General features: G+C 33.8%; 1 protein-coding gene across 1 annotated transcript in view; it reads left to right on the top strand.

The window, feature by feature from the left end:
• Nucleotides 1-12,216: 12,216 nt before the first annotated feature.
• Nucleotides 12,217-20,222, top strand: part of LOC108577530 — a 35,406-nt gene continuing 27,400 nt past the window's right edge. The window contains exons 1-2 of the mRNA XM_017940709.1: nucleotides 12,217-12,454; nucleotides 15,047-15,196. Of these exons, the coding sequence (XP_017796198.1) occupies nucleotides 12,217-12,454; nucleotides 15,047-15,196 (388 nt within the window). The remainder of the gene's footprint in view (nucleotides 12,455-15,046; nucleotides 15,197-20,222) is intronic.

The following is a 20,222-nucleotide window of genomic DNA, read 5'->3' as shown; positions in this document are numbered from 1 at the left end:
TCGTCGAATAAGTGTGTTTTTATTCGATAAAATATCCATTGGTATTTCCAAACACCGAGTTAAATCAGCACAAAAGCTTTCCTCAGAATGACTTGATATTGCATGATGTCAGTGTACTTTTGATTGTACTTTTGTGGAATGAATGCAATTTAATTTTTCTTCAAAAATGATTAAAACGACAACTATATAGAAAGGGGAATCATTTATGCACGAATGCAGGGCCGTATTTACCATAAGGCGCATTAGACGCAAGCTGTATAAAGTATGGAAGTATAAAGTATGGAAGTATAAAGTATGGAAGTATAAAGTATGGAAGTATAAAGTATGGAAGTATAAAGTATGGAAGTATAAAGTATGGAAGTATAAAGTATGGAAGTATAAAGTATGGAAGTATAAAGTATGGAAGTATAAAGTATGGAAGTATAAAGTATGGAAGTATAAAGTATGGAAGTATAAAGTATGGAAGTATAAAGTATGGAAGTATAAAGTATGGAAGTATAAAGTATGGAAGTATAAAGTATGGAAGTATAAAGTATGGAAGTATAAAGTATGGAAGTATAAAGTATGGAAGTATAATAAAGTATAAAATAATAATAAAATATAAAAAACAGACTAGTTATAATAGCAAAACGAAATACTTATTTTCAATAAACTTAAAAAAAAATGTATGAATTTGATTAATTGAAATAGACTAGTTCGTTTGAGGCCTCGTAATTATATTGCACCTAGTACCTCCAAAAGTATAAATTTGGCCCTGACATCGTAATACAAAGCTTATAAAATCGATGTTATCAAAGATAAGGAAAGTATCATAGAGTAGTAGAAAGAAGTTTTTATTTTAAAAACGAAAGATAGCAATAAAATAGCAATCACGTATTTACGTACTACTATTACACAAAGATTATGTAGTACAAAAACGTTAGAATATCTTATAAATAATAGGTTAGGATTAATGTATCATTCATTCGTAGAATAGTAGTCTAGCTATGCGCGGATAACTGTTTAGGATGTAAAATAAAATCACATGTAACAAATTTGACTGTGCAGCATTAACTGTATTCTTATCAATTATCTTTGTTACTGATATAACAACGTTCCGCGTTATAGAAGAATTACGAATTTTACCAGAGTGTTGTAACGAAATTAAATAATTTCATTAAGATGCAACAGTGATACTTATATTTATAAATTTATTCATTATACAAAAACATCGATATGGATGAATTTTGTTGTCACTCTGATCTTCGTTTGCATACCGGGTGTTCCGTGTAACGCGACGAATGCGATAAAAAAAGTTTTCAATATATGTCAATATTTTGACACTGTTCAAACGTCGAATGCAACGAAAAATTAGGTTAATATTCCTACTTCCACTACGGTAAACATAGTACATACTGTGTTTATCAAAATATGAGCTGTTTATTTCGAAAGTGGGGCAAGTTCATCTTTTGTTTTGACTGTAGATTGCTTGCAGATAATAAGATCGTATTAAGTTCTATCTATTGTTATCATTAACGTCATTTTTTTCAAAAATTGACTTGCCTCACTTTCAAATCAAACGACTCATGTGATATTATACGCTTTTCGAATTCGTCTTAATGTCCCCTGCAGTATGATAATAAAAAAAATTTCTGTTCTTACTTGAAGAACCCAAAGTGGCTTTAGTTTCGTTACGAGAACAAACTATTTTCCAAATTTTCATTATCGCCATTTGTTGTACACTCGATAAATTTTTGTCGAAAACTTCCTTCCTGTCACATGACAGTAAATGGCTGAAAATCGCGCGTCACGTTACACGGAACACCCTGTATATTTTGCACGAACATCGAGCCGAAAAATAACAATACCGGCTTAACGAAAGTTGACGTTGTCGTTGTTAACGAATTATCTCGAGACAACTTTATTCAAATTCGTTCCGCGTAAGCAAACACCAATTGATTTATTCAAACTCCCGATATATCACTCTTTCTCACGAAACAATTGCTCAAACGTGTTAATTCGTTGGTGACACACAGGTATTACACGGTTATTTTCATACCGCATTGTTTATTCTTGCTTTATAGATATGTTGCAACAAATGTTAGTAATCTTTTACATTTTTATTTCTCTGTATTATTTTATTCTTTCCGCAGATAAGATAACCCTTAACGAATAACTCTTTCACAACGTTTATAAGTTTATATAGGTATCAATCGTGTTCCAGTACTCTACTTACCTCAGTTTCTTTAGAGATACACATCGAGACACACTGGTTCCTAGTTTTTTATTTTTTGTGAAAGTTCCGTCGATTCCTGTGAATTACAAATAATCGCTACGATTACGGTCAAAATTAAACAAAAAAATTGTTACAGTTCTTCGATAAAAAATGTTATTTTTAACATCGTTGCTCTTCGGGGCAACAATTTTTAACAGTTTAATCGGCTACAACGATTGCACGATACTACCTAATGGAAATGCCAAGTCACAAGATGTATTCACAATTAACAACATAAACGTATACATTCAAGTTGACGATGAAAATGAAGATTTGAAGAAACTAGTACCGGCGACTACAGCTGTGCTGACGGAGCCATCGAGTCGCTCTTACAACTGTTTTTTGGAAACAAATCGCGACTGCGATATATTCAAATCTGACGATAATTCTGGTATGATCATCGGCCCAGTGGATATTTCCGGACTGCAGGATGGAAAAATTGCCAGCGCTGGTAACCCATCGTACGCTATATTGGACCAACATGCCCCTGGACGCTGGAACCGTTCTCACATGAAAGTAAGAAAGCACAACAGCACACATTTGGCCACGAAAATCGCCTGGACGCTCAACGATCCAGTTGTAGTGGTCGACAGTGTAAAGGTGTTCTTATCTAGCGGCGTTTACACCGAAGATCAATCAATTAAGAAGTCTTTGTTGAACCTGGTGTGCTCGTACGAAGGTGACGGTCAGGCGAGCATGCATCATTACGTTCTTCGATTCGATTGTTACATTCACAACGAATTTGTGAAGGATCTCTTCTACAAAGCTGGAGATTCGGGAGTTCTCGTCTCGTCGTTGAAAATAGCTGGAGCAAATTACGCGTTCTATCAGGTCGCCGATGTTTCTCTGAAGGAGCCAGTTAAACAGATCGTCAATTATCACGGATACGTTTCCGAACCCCTCAGTCGCGCGAAATTGTGCCAAATGAGGGTGAATAAAAACTGCGGATTCATCATGTACGAGCCACAAAGCGTGGAAGGATTCAAAGGATTTCCGGACGAAGACTACAGTCCACCGGATGGAAAAATTGCTAGCGCGAATATTCAAAAATTCGATCAACTGAACGAATACGGACCAAATCGATGGGTTCAAGTAAAATTCCCCGAGGTGAGATGTCACAATAAGACGCACGTGTCTTTCGATCTCACTTGGATGTTTACCGCTGTGCACAGTTCTGAGAATATTCACATCTATGTGAGCAACGGGAATTATAACTTGAACGAACCGTTGGCGAGACGTCATTTGGATCTTAATCCAGTTTGCACGATGGAGCTTGGTGGGAAACGTCCACCTTCGCAATTGACTCTGTCGTGTCCAATTTCGTTGGAGAAGTATCGAGAATTAAGTGAATGCAAGGAATTGTTGTTGTTAAGTGTGTGGAATATTTACGACACTCCGTTCGCTTTTTATCAGGTCGCGGATATTCAGGGTCTATCTGGGGAACAATCGTACGAAAATGTATCGCGTAAATGTCAGTAGAATTGTGGAAAATATTTGCATTTATTTTGGGCGCGTAATTTTTATAGTACATCGCATTTGTACATAACACTTGTTAATTAGTAAGTTGTCATTTATTACTGGCTACCTCTTATCATTCTACTTTTGACAATATCGACTAATTGTTACCAAAAATTGACTCTATATACCTATAGTGAAAATAATATAATTTCACATATTATTTTAACAAATATTAAAATAAATATCTTTACTGTGTACAGTAAATATAGTAATAATGAATAAAAACATATTTATGTACTTTTACATTTTCATTATTTTCCCAGAGTTCTATCTTGCAGGTTTGTTGTTGCACTCTCTAGATCCACTCGTTGCCTTAAACTTTCCACTGATACGTTTAAGTGTTTCCTGCGTTTTTTAAAGAGAATATAATTTATCAACAACATAACTAACTATATATCTGTCATACTTCCAGAGATTATGTTTTCATAAAATTTTCTGTAACGTAGCTTTCGATGGAAAACTATACAGGGTGAGTCACCTAAGACTAGACACTGAAATATTTTCGAAATTGTCGATTATGTTGACAAAATGTTTCAGACAAAAGTTGAATGGTGTCAAGGGCGACACAATTTGATATGATTAGTTTTCTCTTAGGTTGGCGTGTATTTCTTAATGCATCAATCGATTCAGCTCGTGATTCCCTATAAGAAAGATAGTCTTCAGCATTCTAATAAACTCTGTTGAATCATCCGAAGATCAACAATGCAGGACTGAGGTTGTGGAAGTGTATTTTAATAGTAAATGTTTATTATATTTATTCTAAGTCGACGCTGTTCTATTATCTCCTCACTAATCCACTCCACACAATCTCTGAATCCACACTACCACCACTTGAATTTCACGCCACACAATTTCTCTTTCTCCGCTATCTCCACTTCAGTTTCACGCCACACAATTTCTCTTTTCACACTATCTCCACTTAAGTACCACGCCACTGTGATTCCGTGGATTCAACAGTCTTTAGGGGCTCACTGAAGTAAGTTTTATTCCGTGGCGCAAGTGTTATCATTTAGATGAGGGATTTGATATGTTAAAAGACACGATTTACAAGAGACAAAATTTTAATATTGGGTAGAGGTTTGTTGTACAGAGCCTAACTTAAAATGGTAACTTTTTCTCCGGTTTGTTTCCTTACTGATTGCTATACCTATTGTCCATGGCTAATTTTTGAAAGTTAACAACTCTTTGAATTGAAACTCGTTATTAACTTTGAAATTTAATAACTCTTTTAATTGTTAAATTAACTTCGAAAGTTAATAACTCAAAAATGGCTTACGAAAAATATAGTGTTCCATTTAAAAATTTAAATGTGACCTTCACACCACTTTCCAACGTTATCTCAAGGTCAAACAATTATCATCACAATATGCCCCCCTCGATACCATACAACTTTCATCTGAAACATTTTCTCACATTTCTGATACTCACAGAAATAATCACTTGTAGACATTTAAAACGGAACTACTCTGTGTGCAGAAAATAGGAAAAGTTTTGCAAAAGAAGTAGTGGACATTGCTTATGTTGGATTCCAGGTAATGGAATAGTGTGCAACCAAACTTTTAACAAGATGTTTTATTCAAGACTGTAAATACGCACTGAATGGTGCAAGGATGCTGGTAACAATGATTATGTGCCGTTTTTGGAGTTCACATATGATTCACCTAATTTGACGACCTGAAATTCGCTGTACGAAATAGTGTATGAAAGAAAAGTTGCATGATTTCAAGGGGTACATATGTTACGATAATAATGTTTTTCTACAAGTAACAAGAATAATTAAATGATACCGGTCAATTAAGTAGGGTAACCTTATCAATGAATCATTGCATTTGGAGCATGTGTGTTTCTTATCAGATAAATCATTACCTTGTTATCATTCTTAAAGAATGGGATTGATATCAATGTTATTGAGAATTAATATGTGTAATTTTCACTTAATTATAATTTTATCATTGTACATATATACATTAAAGGATTACTATACCAAAAGCTACTTAACATTCGTTACATAATTTGTTTTTACGAATTTATACACAAAATTTATAAATTATACTTGTGTATTTTTGATTTGAAAATAATGAGTCTAGTAAACTTTCCAAATAAAATTTAACCTTATGATTATTATGAACAATATTTACTCTAAATGGAATCATTGTTTATTTTATAAAATAATAAAGTATTTTCAGGCAATTTTTAACGAAATTTTTCTGTTTTGATAAATAAAGATAAATGGACAAGTGCATAAAGGAACTTATATTTTGATTTGAAAGCATTGATTTGCAGATTTATAATGACATAGAATACAGGGATTTCAGGTTTGTTGGCAAAATTAATAACAAGTTCCATTTAACGTAAAATATATACGTAAGTACTTACAAATGTCATCAATGGTCCACCTCTCTCTCGAATGGGTTCCCCTTGCTGTATGGTATGTACAGAGTGTTCAGCAACAGTTAGACAATTTAAGGGATGTTTCTAGAAGTCGATATAAGACGAAATCAAGAATAAAAAATTGCGTTTCAGAAATATTATACCACAGATTAATTAATACAATTTTCATTGAAAAAACCATAATTTACTTTCTTTGAAAATAAAACGATAGAATTTTCTGACCAACCTAATGTACGTATTATACATGCAGAAGTATAAAATTCTATTTATACTTCGTGTACGATTATATGATATCCTGTTCTACACTTTATTTGTAATTTCATAGTTACGTTTTATTCTAATTCCAATCACTACTAATATTGTAATGTTGTCCTATGTTGAATCGGTAACATTGGAAGTGACATGAAAATGGTAAGGGAGCTCTAGAGTCCCTGTGACGTGCATAAAATATATATTGTTTGAGAGGTCTATTTTGTACCTCGTTTGTAGTGATTGATCTGTATCGCAGACGATGTATAGGATAGGCCTATTTAACATCCTATGGGATTTTGTTTCCGCTGCACGGGCGCAGAGAAGACTTTTATCATTTTCGTGTCGCTCCCAACGTTACCGATTCAGCATAGAAAAAGATTACAACATTAGTAATGATTGGAATTGGAATTAAACGTAACTATGAAATTACAAATAAAAAAATAACGTAATTGTTTATCAGTAGATGATTCATAAAATTCGCGTGTTCTACTGCTGTCAAAACATCGTGAACAATTTTACTGACACAATCCAATATATGTATGTATTTTTATATGCAAATTTAATGAAAGAGCATTTTTCACATCTGCTGATTTTGGATTGTATGTAATTTCTAAACTCACCGCTTTATCTCGTAGAGAGCTTAAGAAAACCTCTAATTTTTTACACGATCGGTATTTCAGAACGTTGAACACAAAAATACATTAGGTACAAGGTCTATCCTGTACCGCGTCTGTGGTGTTATGTCTATCCTGTACCTCGTCTATGTTTAAATTACAAGTTCATAATTACATTTAGTTCTAATTCCAATCACTAGTAATGTTGTAATCTTATTCTATATCGAATCGGTAACGTTGAAAGTGACATGAAAATTGACAAGTTGACACACGAGCGTCCATGACGTGAGAAAAAAATTCATTGGGTAATGGTAATAGGTTTATTCTGTACCTCATCTGTGGTTAGATTATATTGCAACTGTCGTTCAATATACTTTTTAAATAAATGGTACAAATATAAGGAAACATCAAAAACTTTATTTTGTTACTTTTTCATCTTCTTTCTTTTATCATTAGAATAAAAGTTTCATTTCTTTGGTCAAAATAAAAGGTAGAGTGTACTATGATAAAGGTACAATGAAGTTTAAACGTTATATTATTTTCAATATCTTTTTATAACGCTTAATTAATAATATATGAAATATATTCTTACTTTTATAAGAATTGATTGATTAATTAGTATATTATTATTGCACAACACACATAAATTCTATTAAAGCTGTATATATCTTGAAGTGCATTTACCTTTATCAGAAAAGAAGTGTATATGGAAAAAAATAATTATGTGTGGACTAAATATTATAAAAAATTTATTTGTAATTATGTGTTTTTATATATTTTTGATAGCTCAAAAAAGAATGAAGAAACTATGTTCAAACAACAATATTATATTTTACAATGGAATAATTACAGAAATAAAAACTAGTTGAATCACATTTGAAAATATACTGTAACATTCTAATAAGTGATGTATATATCTACAAATACACAAAATTTCTGATAGATGGGATATGATATCCTTGTATGTAACATCAGTGGTTTATGACTTTGGCACCTGACATAAATTCTACATTTGTAGCACTTGTGCAAATCATGTAATGAAAAAAAAAGCAGCACTGCAAATGTGTCAGGATAAAGTAATATGAATTTTCATGTTAACGTGTAAAAGTATATGAATACTATAAAAATATTGTATTTTACTAATGGTATAGTAGCTGTTTAATATGTGTGTTTTGTAAAGGAATGTTAAGAAACTGTCAAAATTTTCTTAAATTTGAAACCTTTGCACTTTGTTAATTTTCAATTTTAAAGTCAGAATTGTTCCTAATGTAAAAATTACTTAAACACTTTTTAATACATTAAAGACTTTTTACAAGTAACTGTAAAATTATCTACTGTGTTCACCATTAAAGGATTATTAGTATTCTGGATACCATATACAATTGTTGGAAATTATTTTTGAATGTATTTGTTATTATCCACATAAGAAGCACGAAAATTTTGATAATTCAATAGTAGGTATTCCAAGAATTAAGAGTGCACTGCTTTGCTCTTTCACAGTTTGTGTTCTTTATAGGATAAAAACGAATATTGTTCACTTTTCGATAGGTAATTTCTTTGATGAATTATGTATCGCCTGAAAGCCTTCATTCCATATAGAATAATTATGAATTTCTTTGTATCCTTCAAAATTAATTAACAAATTATTCCTACTTCCTAACTTTATTTATGTCACTAATTTAAATTTGAATTAGGTAATATTGAAATTGATTAATGTCATAAAGAAGAATAATTTATGTCACTTATAAATAATTGTTGTTCAAATACCAATATCCTTAATAATAATATTAGAGACTTTAATATCAAGATAAAATAAGAATTTCATAGTAGATTTAAACCTTTTTTTTCAATCAATTTTCTGCATGTCAAAATCTTTTTCTAACAAATAATAACCTTTCAAAAAATAATTCACGTATAATAAACAAACGATATCTGTATGGTTGTTATTTGAAGCTAATGGAGAATTTATTAGACATACATAGTACGTACTTATTTTTGTAGCTGTATGTACTGAGATTTACGTTGTTTGCGAAGCAGTGAAAAAACCAGAAATTTTTTCAGAACATCGAATAAATTCTTCAGAAAAATTACGAAGTATTGAAAAACTTTAGAACTTTGGAGCATTCTAAATAAGTAAAATATCTTGCTTAATGGATAGAATGAAAGGTAAATTGAAAAGGAACGATAAAACAGATTGAAAGAATGCAAAGTTGATAGAAGGAAACTAAGTTTTGTAATTTAAACCTGAATAGCGTGAGATGAGATGTATGTTTTCTGATTAAAATTGAGGAAGTTTGCAAACGTGGTGCTTCACGACTGGTGTTAAAATAAACTGAAGGGATTTAAGCATTCAAACTAAACTCAAATTAAATACGAAAGGATAATGGTAAATTTCCGATTAATATTGAATCAATTAAATACAAATTAAATTTTGAAAAATGGTTGACACTATGACTAAATCGAAACGGAAGCTTAGAATATAAACGAAAAACTCAATTAATATAATGTTTTCACGTTAATTTTTTACAGAAATAACCATAAACTATTTTATTAAAAGATTCATGTTGTGATTAACAAATAATTATATTAATAACTTACAAACAATTGTTTAATTTTTCACATTTGTTGTGTATATACATGAATTTCTAAATAAGTTAATTAATTACTTTTTTGTTGCTTTTATAGTTATTATTATTTATTATCAGTTATTCTGTTATTATTCATCTGATATAAAAATTAAATTAGTTAAATTCTTGTAGACGATACGAACGAGTGGTAATAGATTTGATTAGCAAAGTGAAACAACACTTCTAATCAACATTTACATCAATCACATCATTCACATCATATAACAACGCACATCAACTTTTTCGACTAAATACTTAGGTATGTTTATTATATTTCTGATGTCATTCTCAATTCAAATACACATTTTCTCCTTTCAATTGATAAAAATTAATTTCTGTTAAAAGAAGAATAAATTCTTTTAAATGATTCGATTCAAAAATACCCGAGGGTCGTAATAGAATTCATCACTATTAATCACTATACTGCTAGATTAGTTATTACGATTAATATACTACTCTGATCATAGAGTTTCAGGAAAAATCAAATAAAATACAAATTATTCATTTATTCAGCAATATACATATATTTAGTCGCTTTCTAAATAACCTCCACGGCTTGAAATACACTTATGTCAACGGTTTTTCCACTTTTCATTGCTTCGCTGAAACTTGATTTCTAGGATGGTTTTTAGCTCATTTAGCGAATTTTATTTTATCGTCTCAATTGTTGCAAAACAACACAGAGCGTCCCCGTAGTGGAAGTTTTAGTCTGGGAAATAGGAAAAAGTCGCACGGTCAGGCGAATACGGTGTTAGTCGTGTTTTTGCCAAAAAGTCGCGAACAAGCATCGAAATGTGAGCCGGTGTGTATAGTGGTGTAAAATCCGTGAGTTGTTTTACATGAATCCAGCCGCATTTTGTGGATCGAATTACGTAAACACCTCGTGATACTCAAGCAGTAGTGTTTATTAACTGTTTTACCAGTCGGTAGGAATTATCTGTGTATATACCATACTGCGATAATCGAAGAAACAATGTATCTTGGAACTTTTCTAACATAATATGTACTCACAAATTATAATCCGCTAATTCGTAATTTAAATACAGAAAAATTCGTCCTTTTCGTCTAAATATTTAAACGAATGCTCGCAAAAGCTGGTTCCGCTCGTGCGTTGACGAATTTTTACATTCACATTTACAAATATTTATGTATGATTATACAGGGTGTTTCCTTTAATTCGTAATGTTAGAATTTCTTACGAGGAACTGAACCTATCAAAAGAATATTTTTAAAAAAGTTGTTTGGTACGAAGAGGGACATCATGTGGTGCAAATTATTTTTTTGTAGGTCAAGTGGTGGCGGGCAAATTTCAGTCAAATACATTTTTTTGAATGGAAGCATATATTTCTTTTTCATAGTACCATTTGTTGAGACGAATTCAACGACCTGCCATATGAGGTTATTTATTGTTGTAAAATTTTATAAATTATGTTATCATGTGAACTTGAATCTGTGGTTGACAGCTATTACCGACATAAATAAACGAAGTTTATTCCTACTTACCAATTAAAGAAAAGTTTTCACGATTCAAAGTGACGTTTATAACATTTGAAAACTTGAGAAATATGGGAAGATAAACAGCGTGTAACCTAAAAACTATTTTTTGACAGATTCAGTCTCTCGCGAGGTATTCCAACATTGCGAGTTAAAAGAAACACCCTGTATAATCGGTGGAAGAAATGTAGGGAGGGTGTAAGTTCGCTCAGGCGTCAAAATTTACAGGTTCTAGCGTATGGACAAGCGAATTGACAGAAACCTGAGAAAATGAGGGCTCGAAATCTCAGTCAGGGCCGTATGAAGTGTGTCTTAAATTTGATTCAGTTCCAATTGAAAAACGTAAAACGGTCTATGCGATCTTGGGCGTCAGTGCATCAATCTATGCCGCTACTTAACCCTTGTACGGTAAACAGGTACTTATATTGCAGTATATTTACGTTGATGAAGAAACAAATCGATAATACATTATGATTTTAGTACCCGAAGAAATGGTAATGGTAGAAATAATATTAATACTATCCTGTTTTATTACACTGTCCCATTCATAAATGAGCCACTCAAAAGCGAAAGTGACTAACTCCATCAAATTATATTTATGAAATTCTTTTTATTTATAAATAAGAGAAACGACACGTTTTGCAACACAACACGTAAACAAAATAAATGCACCTCACTATCTCCTCTACAATACTTATGTTGTTCATAACTCGTAGTTTCATGCTATTTTCAATAGAGTCAAACACTTAACATATTCAATACTGGCTCGTATTTAGATCTTCTCCTCCAACTAAATTTTTCATCTAAACTTGATTTATCGTAAAACGGGTAAAATGGTGTCCCATGATTTATGGACGGGAGTGTACGAGCGTGGCAAGGAGACGTTCGCGGCCAGTAGCGGAAATGTCTGCCGTGGCAGAACGAGCTCAACACGTGTGTTGCTGGTCTCCGGCGGTTGTTACACGGTCAGTCAGTCGGTGATCGTCCCTTTCGCTGGTGGAATCCTTTTTAAAAAGGTGTCTCGCGTGAGGCGCGCGCGAATCCACGTTTCCACGGGTGTTCGAACATGATCCTCAAGCGCGTCTCGATCAACCTGATGCAACTGGTTGCGCTTTCAAGCGTTGTGTTTGCATCGGAAACGCGGTGGAGTGTTTTGTCGTGGATGTCGAGCAGTGTTTGCACTTTGATCGTCTTCCCGTCCGCCACCCAGCAATGGTCGTTGCTCGGCTTGAATCTGTGGCCAAGCCAGACCATCGAGGAGCCTTCGAACGGATTCGATTTGAGCGGAAATCCAATTTCGAGGGGTAAGTTCCCGGGGTGCCGTTTCGTGTTTCTTTTGTAGACGCCATTTTTCCCAGGCATTTTCAGAGGCTACGCAAAGGCGGGATCGTGTTTGCTATGGGATTTGTGTTTCTTCTAATTTGACACGGACACAGAGGTGTTTGTCTCGAGCGGGATTGCGTTCTTGTGTGCTGGGGTATTATCGACGTGCTTTCTTTCAATACGATTGGATTTTACGGTATTGAAACGGGGGGGTGGGGGTGGATTGTTTGTGGAATTAAGCACGGAGAATGCTTCGATTTTCTGAGAGAAAATTAATATCCTTTTTCGTCTGACGCGTCGTTTGTGTTTGTTTTTTGAGTAAATTGTATTTTTTTTTTTTTTTTAAAGATTTGATTTTTCCGTGGATGGAACGTTGAGAATAATTTTTTTGGAAAGTTGTGTTAAAATTGACACTTGTTTCATTCAAATTTGTTTTAATTCAATAATTATCAAATTGCATTTTTAATCAATATTCTTTTTCATCTGACGCATGGTTTATATTTGTTTTTTGAGTAAAATTGTATTTTTTTTTTTTTAGAGACTTGATTTTTCTATGGAGAAAACATTGAGAATAATTTCCTTGCAAAGCTGTATTGAAATTGACACTTGTTTCATTCAAATTTGTTTTAATTCAATAATTATCAAATTGCATTTTTAATGAATATTCTTCTCATCCGAATATTCTTGCATCGTTCATGTTTCTTTCTTGAGTAAAATTGTACTTCTGTGAAGAGATTTGATTTTTCTATGGATAGAACACTGAGAATAATTTCTTTCGAAAGCTGTGCTGAAATTGGCACTTGTTCAATTGAAAATTTGTTCTAATTCAATAATTATCAAATCGTATTTTTAGTAAATAATCTTTTCATTTGACGCATGGTTTATGTTTGTTCCTTGAGTAAAATTGCATTTTCTGAAAGAGATTCGATTGTTCTGTGGATAGAACATTGAGACTAAAATCTTTGAAAAGCTGTGTTAAAATTGACACTCGTTTAATTCGAAATTCATGTTCTGATTCAATAATTGTCAAATTGCGAAACAAAAACGGAGTGCTGTTGATTTTAAGTTAACAAAATAACGTGCATATATTTACGTTATTCTCCAAAAGTGAATTTTTATGTAACTAAAACGTGATTGAAAAATTGGATCCGCATCGATACAAGTAGAAGTAGCATGCAGAAAACAAAGTAGAAAAGATACAAATGATAATACTTACCAGTATCGAACATTCACTTTTTCTGAAAAGTTGCTAGTGGGTCAATTTTGACCCGGCCGGTCGTCCGCCGCTTTTCTCAGAATATTAGGTTCATATCCTTCTTATACACGTATATTATACTCATATGAATATACATGAACAGGTTTCGTAAGACTTGCATGATAGTCGTTTGCATATAAAGCATACTAAATCACTTACATTAAAATTATTCCAGAGCACAGCAGATTTCAGTAGATTTTAGTCGATTTTCGTAGGTTTTGGTAGATTTTAGTAGGTTTCGACAGAATTTAGTAGATTACAAAAGATTTCAGTAGATTTTAGTAAAATTTAGTAGAATTCAGTGGATCTTAGTAGATTTCCTTAGGTTCAAAACGATTTCAATAGATAGCAGAGTACAGTTGACTATAATAAAATTCAGCAGATTTCAGAAAATTTTACTAATCAGTAAATTTTGATAGATTTCAGCAGAGTTCAGTGGATTACAATACATTTCAGTAAATTTCAGTATGCTTCACATTCAGCAAGTAGGTTTTAGCAGATTCAGTAGACATCTATAAAATTAAGTAGATTTTAGTAAATTGTAGTGAAAATTAGTACATTTCAGTAGATTTTAATAAAATTTAGTAGAATTCAATGGATCTTAGTAGATTTCCTTAGGTTCCAAAAGATTTCAATAGATAGCAGAGTACAGTTGACTATAATAAAATTCAGCAGATTTCAGAAAATTTTGATAGATTTCTGCAGAGTTCAGTGGATTACAGCAGACTTCAGTACATTTCAGTATGCTTCACATTCAGTAAGTAGATTTCAGTAGATATCTGTAAAATTAAGTAGATTTTATTAAATTGTAGTAAAAATTAGTACATTTCAGTAGATTTTAGTAAAATTCAGTAGAATACAGTGGATTTCAGTAGATTTCAATAGATTTTAGTGAAATTCAGTGGAATTCAGTAGATTTTAGTAGAATTCAGTAGATTTCAATATACTTCAAATCTCAAGTCCCAATACTTACGAACGCGAGTCCACGCACTTTAACGCTCTTCAATTGAAAAACCGCTAAATACAATTTTCCCCCTGGTCGAAACGGTCCAAATGCTAAACACGAGAGTTCTGGTTTGTTGGAACCGATTAGCTCAAACGACGAAGAGGACTAACTTTTCAGACAACCGGAAGGTCTCTTAAAAGCTGCCTGTTCTTTTCCCCCTTTCTTTTTTTTTTTCTTATTCTGCCGTGACTTTTGCGGTTTGGTGAAAGAAACGCGGGAACGGGAAACGCGGAGAGTTTCAACGTTGACAGCCGCGACCTGTGTCTCGTTTCGCTATTTTCTTCGAGTTCTCCTTTGAAACACCACTTGCAGTTCTGAACTTCTTTCCCACCCCGGTGCAAGAGGAGTGCCTATCCCGGGACAAACGACGACAGGGCGTATGCATGAACACGTATGAGTGCCGCATTCAACGGGGGAAGTCCCATGGACGGTGCGCGCTCGGGTTCGGCGTGTGCTGCATATGTAAGTATATACGTACTGTACTCTGTTACTCCCGATTCATTCAATGTGTGAACGTTTCATAAATTTCACCGCGGAAATTTGCCGCCGGGAAAATAAACGATCGGTGCGTGCGCGTGCAGTTTAAATTTCCGGAGATTTGCGCCCGCCCTTTGTAACATATCACGAGTATCAATAGTAATTCACGGTTACTTATTAGCATTCTTCTGTAATTAAGTTTCTTCCTTTTTCAATTTTCTGCGATCGAGGTTCGTTTTACCGGCAACGTAATTTTAAATAGCGCGGAAATATAAAATTTGAGAATTTTAACCCTTTCACTGTTATTAGCGCCTACTTGCTCGCACCGTGCTTTCGAAGTGAATTTAATCCTTAATTTTTGTCCTTTGTGCATTTCCACCTTAATTTTCAAAATGCTAAATTTTTAAAATTTTCAAAAATTTTTGAAACGTCGAAACGAAAGATTTTGCGGTCGTGGTTGAACATTCACCGTTCGCCACGCGCGTTACGTATCAAAATCTGCCGCAGTGAAAGGGTTAATTATTTCTGTTGCCATTGGACCAATTCCAAATTGGACCAAATTCTTTGGTTTTTCAATACTTTGGTCTAGAGCAGGGGTCGGCAAACTGCGGCCTGCCATCAGTTTTCTTATGGCCCGCGAGTTATGTCTATGATCCAAGAATCAGATTCGCTATAGGTCAGCGTTGACAAATGAACATTTACAATCAACTTTGATGATAGGAAATACAAAGCTTCAACTGCAGTTAAATGAAATATTATCCAGAAAGAAAGAATTCCGTATTTCTCATTAATAAATGTGTATTACAAATAATATTACAAATAAAGGATTTGTCAAAAAATTTTAAGTTGGCTCCCACAATGTTTGTGAAGCCTGATTATTTAGCAAATAATTCTTTATTTACTAAGTTCTTAAATGTTAAATATGTGCGAGTCCAATGTCCTGAGGTTCAAAGTTCGTGTAATCGTTCGTACAAGAGTTCAGAGTTCTATTTCACCAATTTGTTCTTACAACAATGTCACACTCCTGGTTTGTCCTTTTATATGTTCTTGTCCGTCCATTTGGGTCCCTTGACGGGGGTGAGATTTGGGTGGGAGGCCAAGACTCCCGATCAAGTTAGGGCCTTGGTCGACGCCCGACGCCAACCGCTCACCCTTAGGGAAGGGGTGTTCTGGGTGAGGTACGCGTCTCCTGAGTTTATGGGAAAAACCCAGGGTAACGGTCCCGCTCGCTCGCTCGCATGTGCCTCAGCTCGCGCGGGTTTAAGATAAGTCAATTGCTATTGAGATTCACAAAGAAACTCCAAATTCTCAGCTTTTAGGAGAGGTTTGGAGCCCTCCTGGCAATAAGGAATAACTAGCCAACGAAACATTAAACGCGTATTCAAACCTTAGTCTCAAAAATAGCAGAGTTGCGTCCGTATCGTAAACCTGGTCTAAACTTAAGTATCCTTAACATACGTATATACGTAATAATCTCAATTTTCTCTCTTAGCCCACAAAGCCAAAAATATTTAGTATCTGGCCCTCCAGGAAAAAAGTTTGCCGACCCCTGGTCTAGAGTATGGGTGTCCAATCTTTTTGCTTGCCTGGGCCACATTAAGTGAAGAGGAACTCGCTTAGGACACATACAAAATATATACTATATAGTTAATGTATATAAGTAACCAAATTTCCTTTATTTTTCATAGTTTTTATTGTAGCGCAATCGAGTTATAAAAAATATCGCTAAAAATCGCATAATAGTGTTAAAAGTTTACGATCTTCTGGGACGCATTATTAACCGTTCAGGGTAGTATGAGGGTCCTATAGACTGGTTGCAGTACATATTTTGTAGATCATTTTTTTTCAAAGTTACTGGATTTAGGCAATAAATTAAAACATGGTATTTCAAGTATAAAACTATTCTTTATTTTATACGCGAGGAAGTCACGTCACTAAAAAAGAAAAAAAATATCAGCATCCACCGAAACTAAACAGACGGTTACTATGTCGTTCTTCTATATATGTTTATATCAACCCGTCTCAGTATGTTGATCATTTTTGCTGTTACTATTACACAGACACATATTCATTTCTCCTAATAATCCAAGAAAAGTTATCAATGTCACCTTTAGTTTTTCAAATGGAATCCTGTAATTTTTTTTCGCCTATCTTTTAGCGCACAAAAAGCACTGTGACGTACTATTTTTGTCATTAGAACAGGAGAAATGGTGGATGTGAAATATTCAAAACACTGTACAGATTTATATGTATCACTATTCTTTGCAATTTCTTAGAAACTCCTGTGAGGATCATTGACCTCTGTAGCTAGAACAGCAGATTCAGTGGAACCAACAGTTCTGAGTTTTGAACGACTTTGTTTTTGTCGATTTAAACGTCCCGTTTCCCGAAGTGTTTTGTGTACACGTTGAAACATGTGACGTGACGGATGATTTTTATTCAGAAATCAGTCAGTGTGTAACTGTTGTGTCACCGCAGCATTACGTTTGCCCTCCCCGTAATTTAAGAGCATTTCAATTTTTTCCGCGGTACTATAACGATCCATGATTATAACTGTCTTTTCGAAAGATCTGACTTAGGTCTTCCAGAGTTGTCAGTAGTGGAATATGAAACATTTCGATGTTTATGAACATTATGCGAAAAGTCAGGCCAATTTAATTCCACAATAACGTTGTGTTTGTGTATGACAGTGCAGGATTTTTCTAAAATACACTTTTCTATCATTTGTTCTGTTCTAATGACAAAAACAGTATGTTCCAGTACTTGTATTCGTCTTTTTGTCTGTGAAAAGATAGGCGAAAAAAATTATGAGATTGCAGTTGAAAAACTAAAGATGATCTTCGTAGCTTTGGAAAAAACCTAACCTAACCTACAAAACATATGCTGCAATTAGCCTGTACGTCTCTCTGAAGCAAGTTATTTAAAAAAATTGAATTTATATTGGTCCAGTAGTAACAGAAATAATTAAGGCGATTAAGTTAGGCTGTTCATCCTGTACATACGTTTTAAATGAGTAAAAAAAATGACCATACTTAAGCCTAGAGCTTTTAATATGATAAACAGCAATAGTTGAAAATGTTCCTCAGAAGATATTCAGAAGATATCCTCAATTTTCTCTGTCACGATGGACATTTGAGTAAAAACATAACCTAACCTTACTTTTCTTTCAACGAAACGACCACGTTCGTATTGTGGAAGAAAAGTTACGCTTACCCAACGAGAGACATTTCCATTAATTAATAGCAAGGAAAAAGATAAAACGCGAATGCTTCTTGTAATTCTTCAATTTTATAGTCGTAACATTTATAAAAATTGTGTTACTATTAGTATCGCGATACTTACGTATGAGAAAGTTCTTTGAAGTTTCCATCAGATAACAAAATTAAACTGCAGAATTACAGTACGCATTTCTCGAGCATTTCATAGATAAAAATGCAAGTTTCCTATCGCCTTAATTCATCGCAAACACGTTCAACAATTCTCCAATTCATTTTGTATCCAACGATTAATCGATTCAATAAACTGCAAATCCCTGTTTGGCCCGCGTACAGCGACAGATCAGTGCAAAGTTAATTACTTATAAGCATATCGTAAATAGCTATTCGAATTGTTAATTATAATTACAAATCAGAATTACCAAATTTATTGTTCCATCCGATATTATTAATATTCCATGAATATCCAAAACAGCTAGAAAACTGTCAACGACGAGGGTGATGTAATCTCCTCGTGTAATATGCAGCATCGTGTCTCTCATGCTAGCCATTAGGTAATCCCCTGTATTTCATATATCTGCGGAAAATGTAACTGCTTACAACAAACTCCGAAAATACTTGCATCTCGAAAATGTAAACCAGCGTGGTTGAATTCTAAATTCAGTTACATTTTAACATTCATAAGTTCCGTTATGATATGTGCATACAGCAAATTTACATAATTACTGCAATTCTTCGAAAATTTCTCTCGTGCCGGCAGCGAAGTTGTTACAGGTTTAACACAGGTCCCTTTGTGTTAAAATTAAATAAAACTTCCACTTATGTATCTGCACTGGGCTGTTTTCCACCCACATCGTGTTCTCTCAATCGTAAATTGCACAGTCTTCTGTATGAAAGCACTTATACGTTGCATTCTCATTTCGCGTGAACATTCCACTGATATCGTGTTTGAAACTTTAGTACGCAATGTACTGTACCATTAATATCGGTAGATTGAACTTGCGCAAAAATGTCACCACTTTCGTGCTGCATTTTCTATCGGGATGTATAGTGAGGACTCACTAATACTCGGACAGTCCTTGGAACGGTATAACCTTTTTAAAATTGGACCAAACGACTTGAGTTTTTTTTGAGAAGGTAGAAGGAATTTAGATTTCTTATTTAATTAAATTATCCGTAACTGTAAGTGGAAAATATGCCGTATAGACAGGAAAGATAAAAATTAACATTTATCTCACTTCTTCAGAGTTTCTCAGCTGTAATTTGAGGTTATATTGGATCACAATTAAATTGTATTTCAATTACACTGTACTTCAGTTACAACGATGACAAAGTAATTAGCAATCGAAATTACGTAAATTCAATTACGACGTAATTGAAATACTACGTAATTCAAGTACAACGTAATAAATTACGGTTTAATTCAATTAGCACAACTCCGCCGACGCTTAGACGCATTGTCAGAAAAGTAATCATAGGTCAAGGGGCTACTCGGAATAACTCTACCGTATTTCTATTCTCGAATTAAGTCACAAGGATGTTTCTTCCCTCTTTGGCCTCTACGAATCATCCGAATGGGACATCTGAATCGGATTCCTTTCGAATTTAAAAGATCACCGTCAACAATTCGGCTGGTTGAACGGCGATTTTAGCTAACGGTATCGCGCGGTCTTAAGGAATGATCTCGAGGAATGCGCGCGGAAAGGAAACGAGTGAAAGAGGACGAGAAGCAAGGAAAAAGGAAGAGATACGCTCGATACGAACTCGCGTGCCAAGGGAGAACGTACGGCACAAGT

Source organism: Habropoda laboriosa, unplaced genomic scaffold (genome assembly GCF_001263275.1).
Source record: "Habropoda laboriosa isolate 0110345459 unplaced genomic scaffold, ASM126327v1 scaffold806, whole genome shotgun sequence".
Classification (NCBI taxonomy): domain Eukaryota; kingdom Metazoa; phylum Arthropoda; class Insecta; order Hymenoptera; family Apidae; genus Habropoda; species Habropoda laboriosa.
Note: the sequence above shows the minus strand (reverse complement) of the source record. Positions and strands in the feature narration are given on the sequence as shown.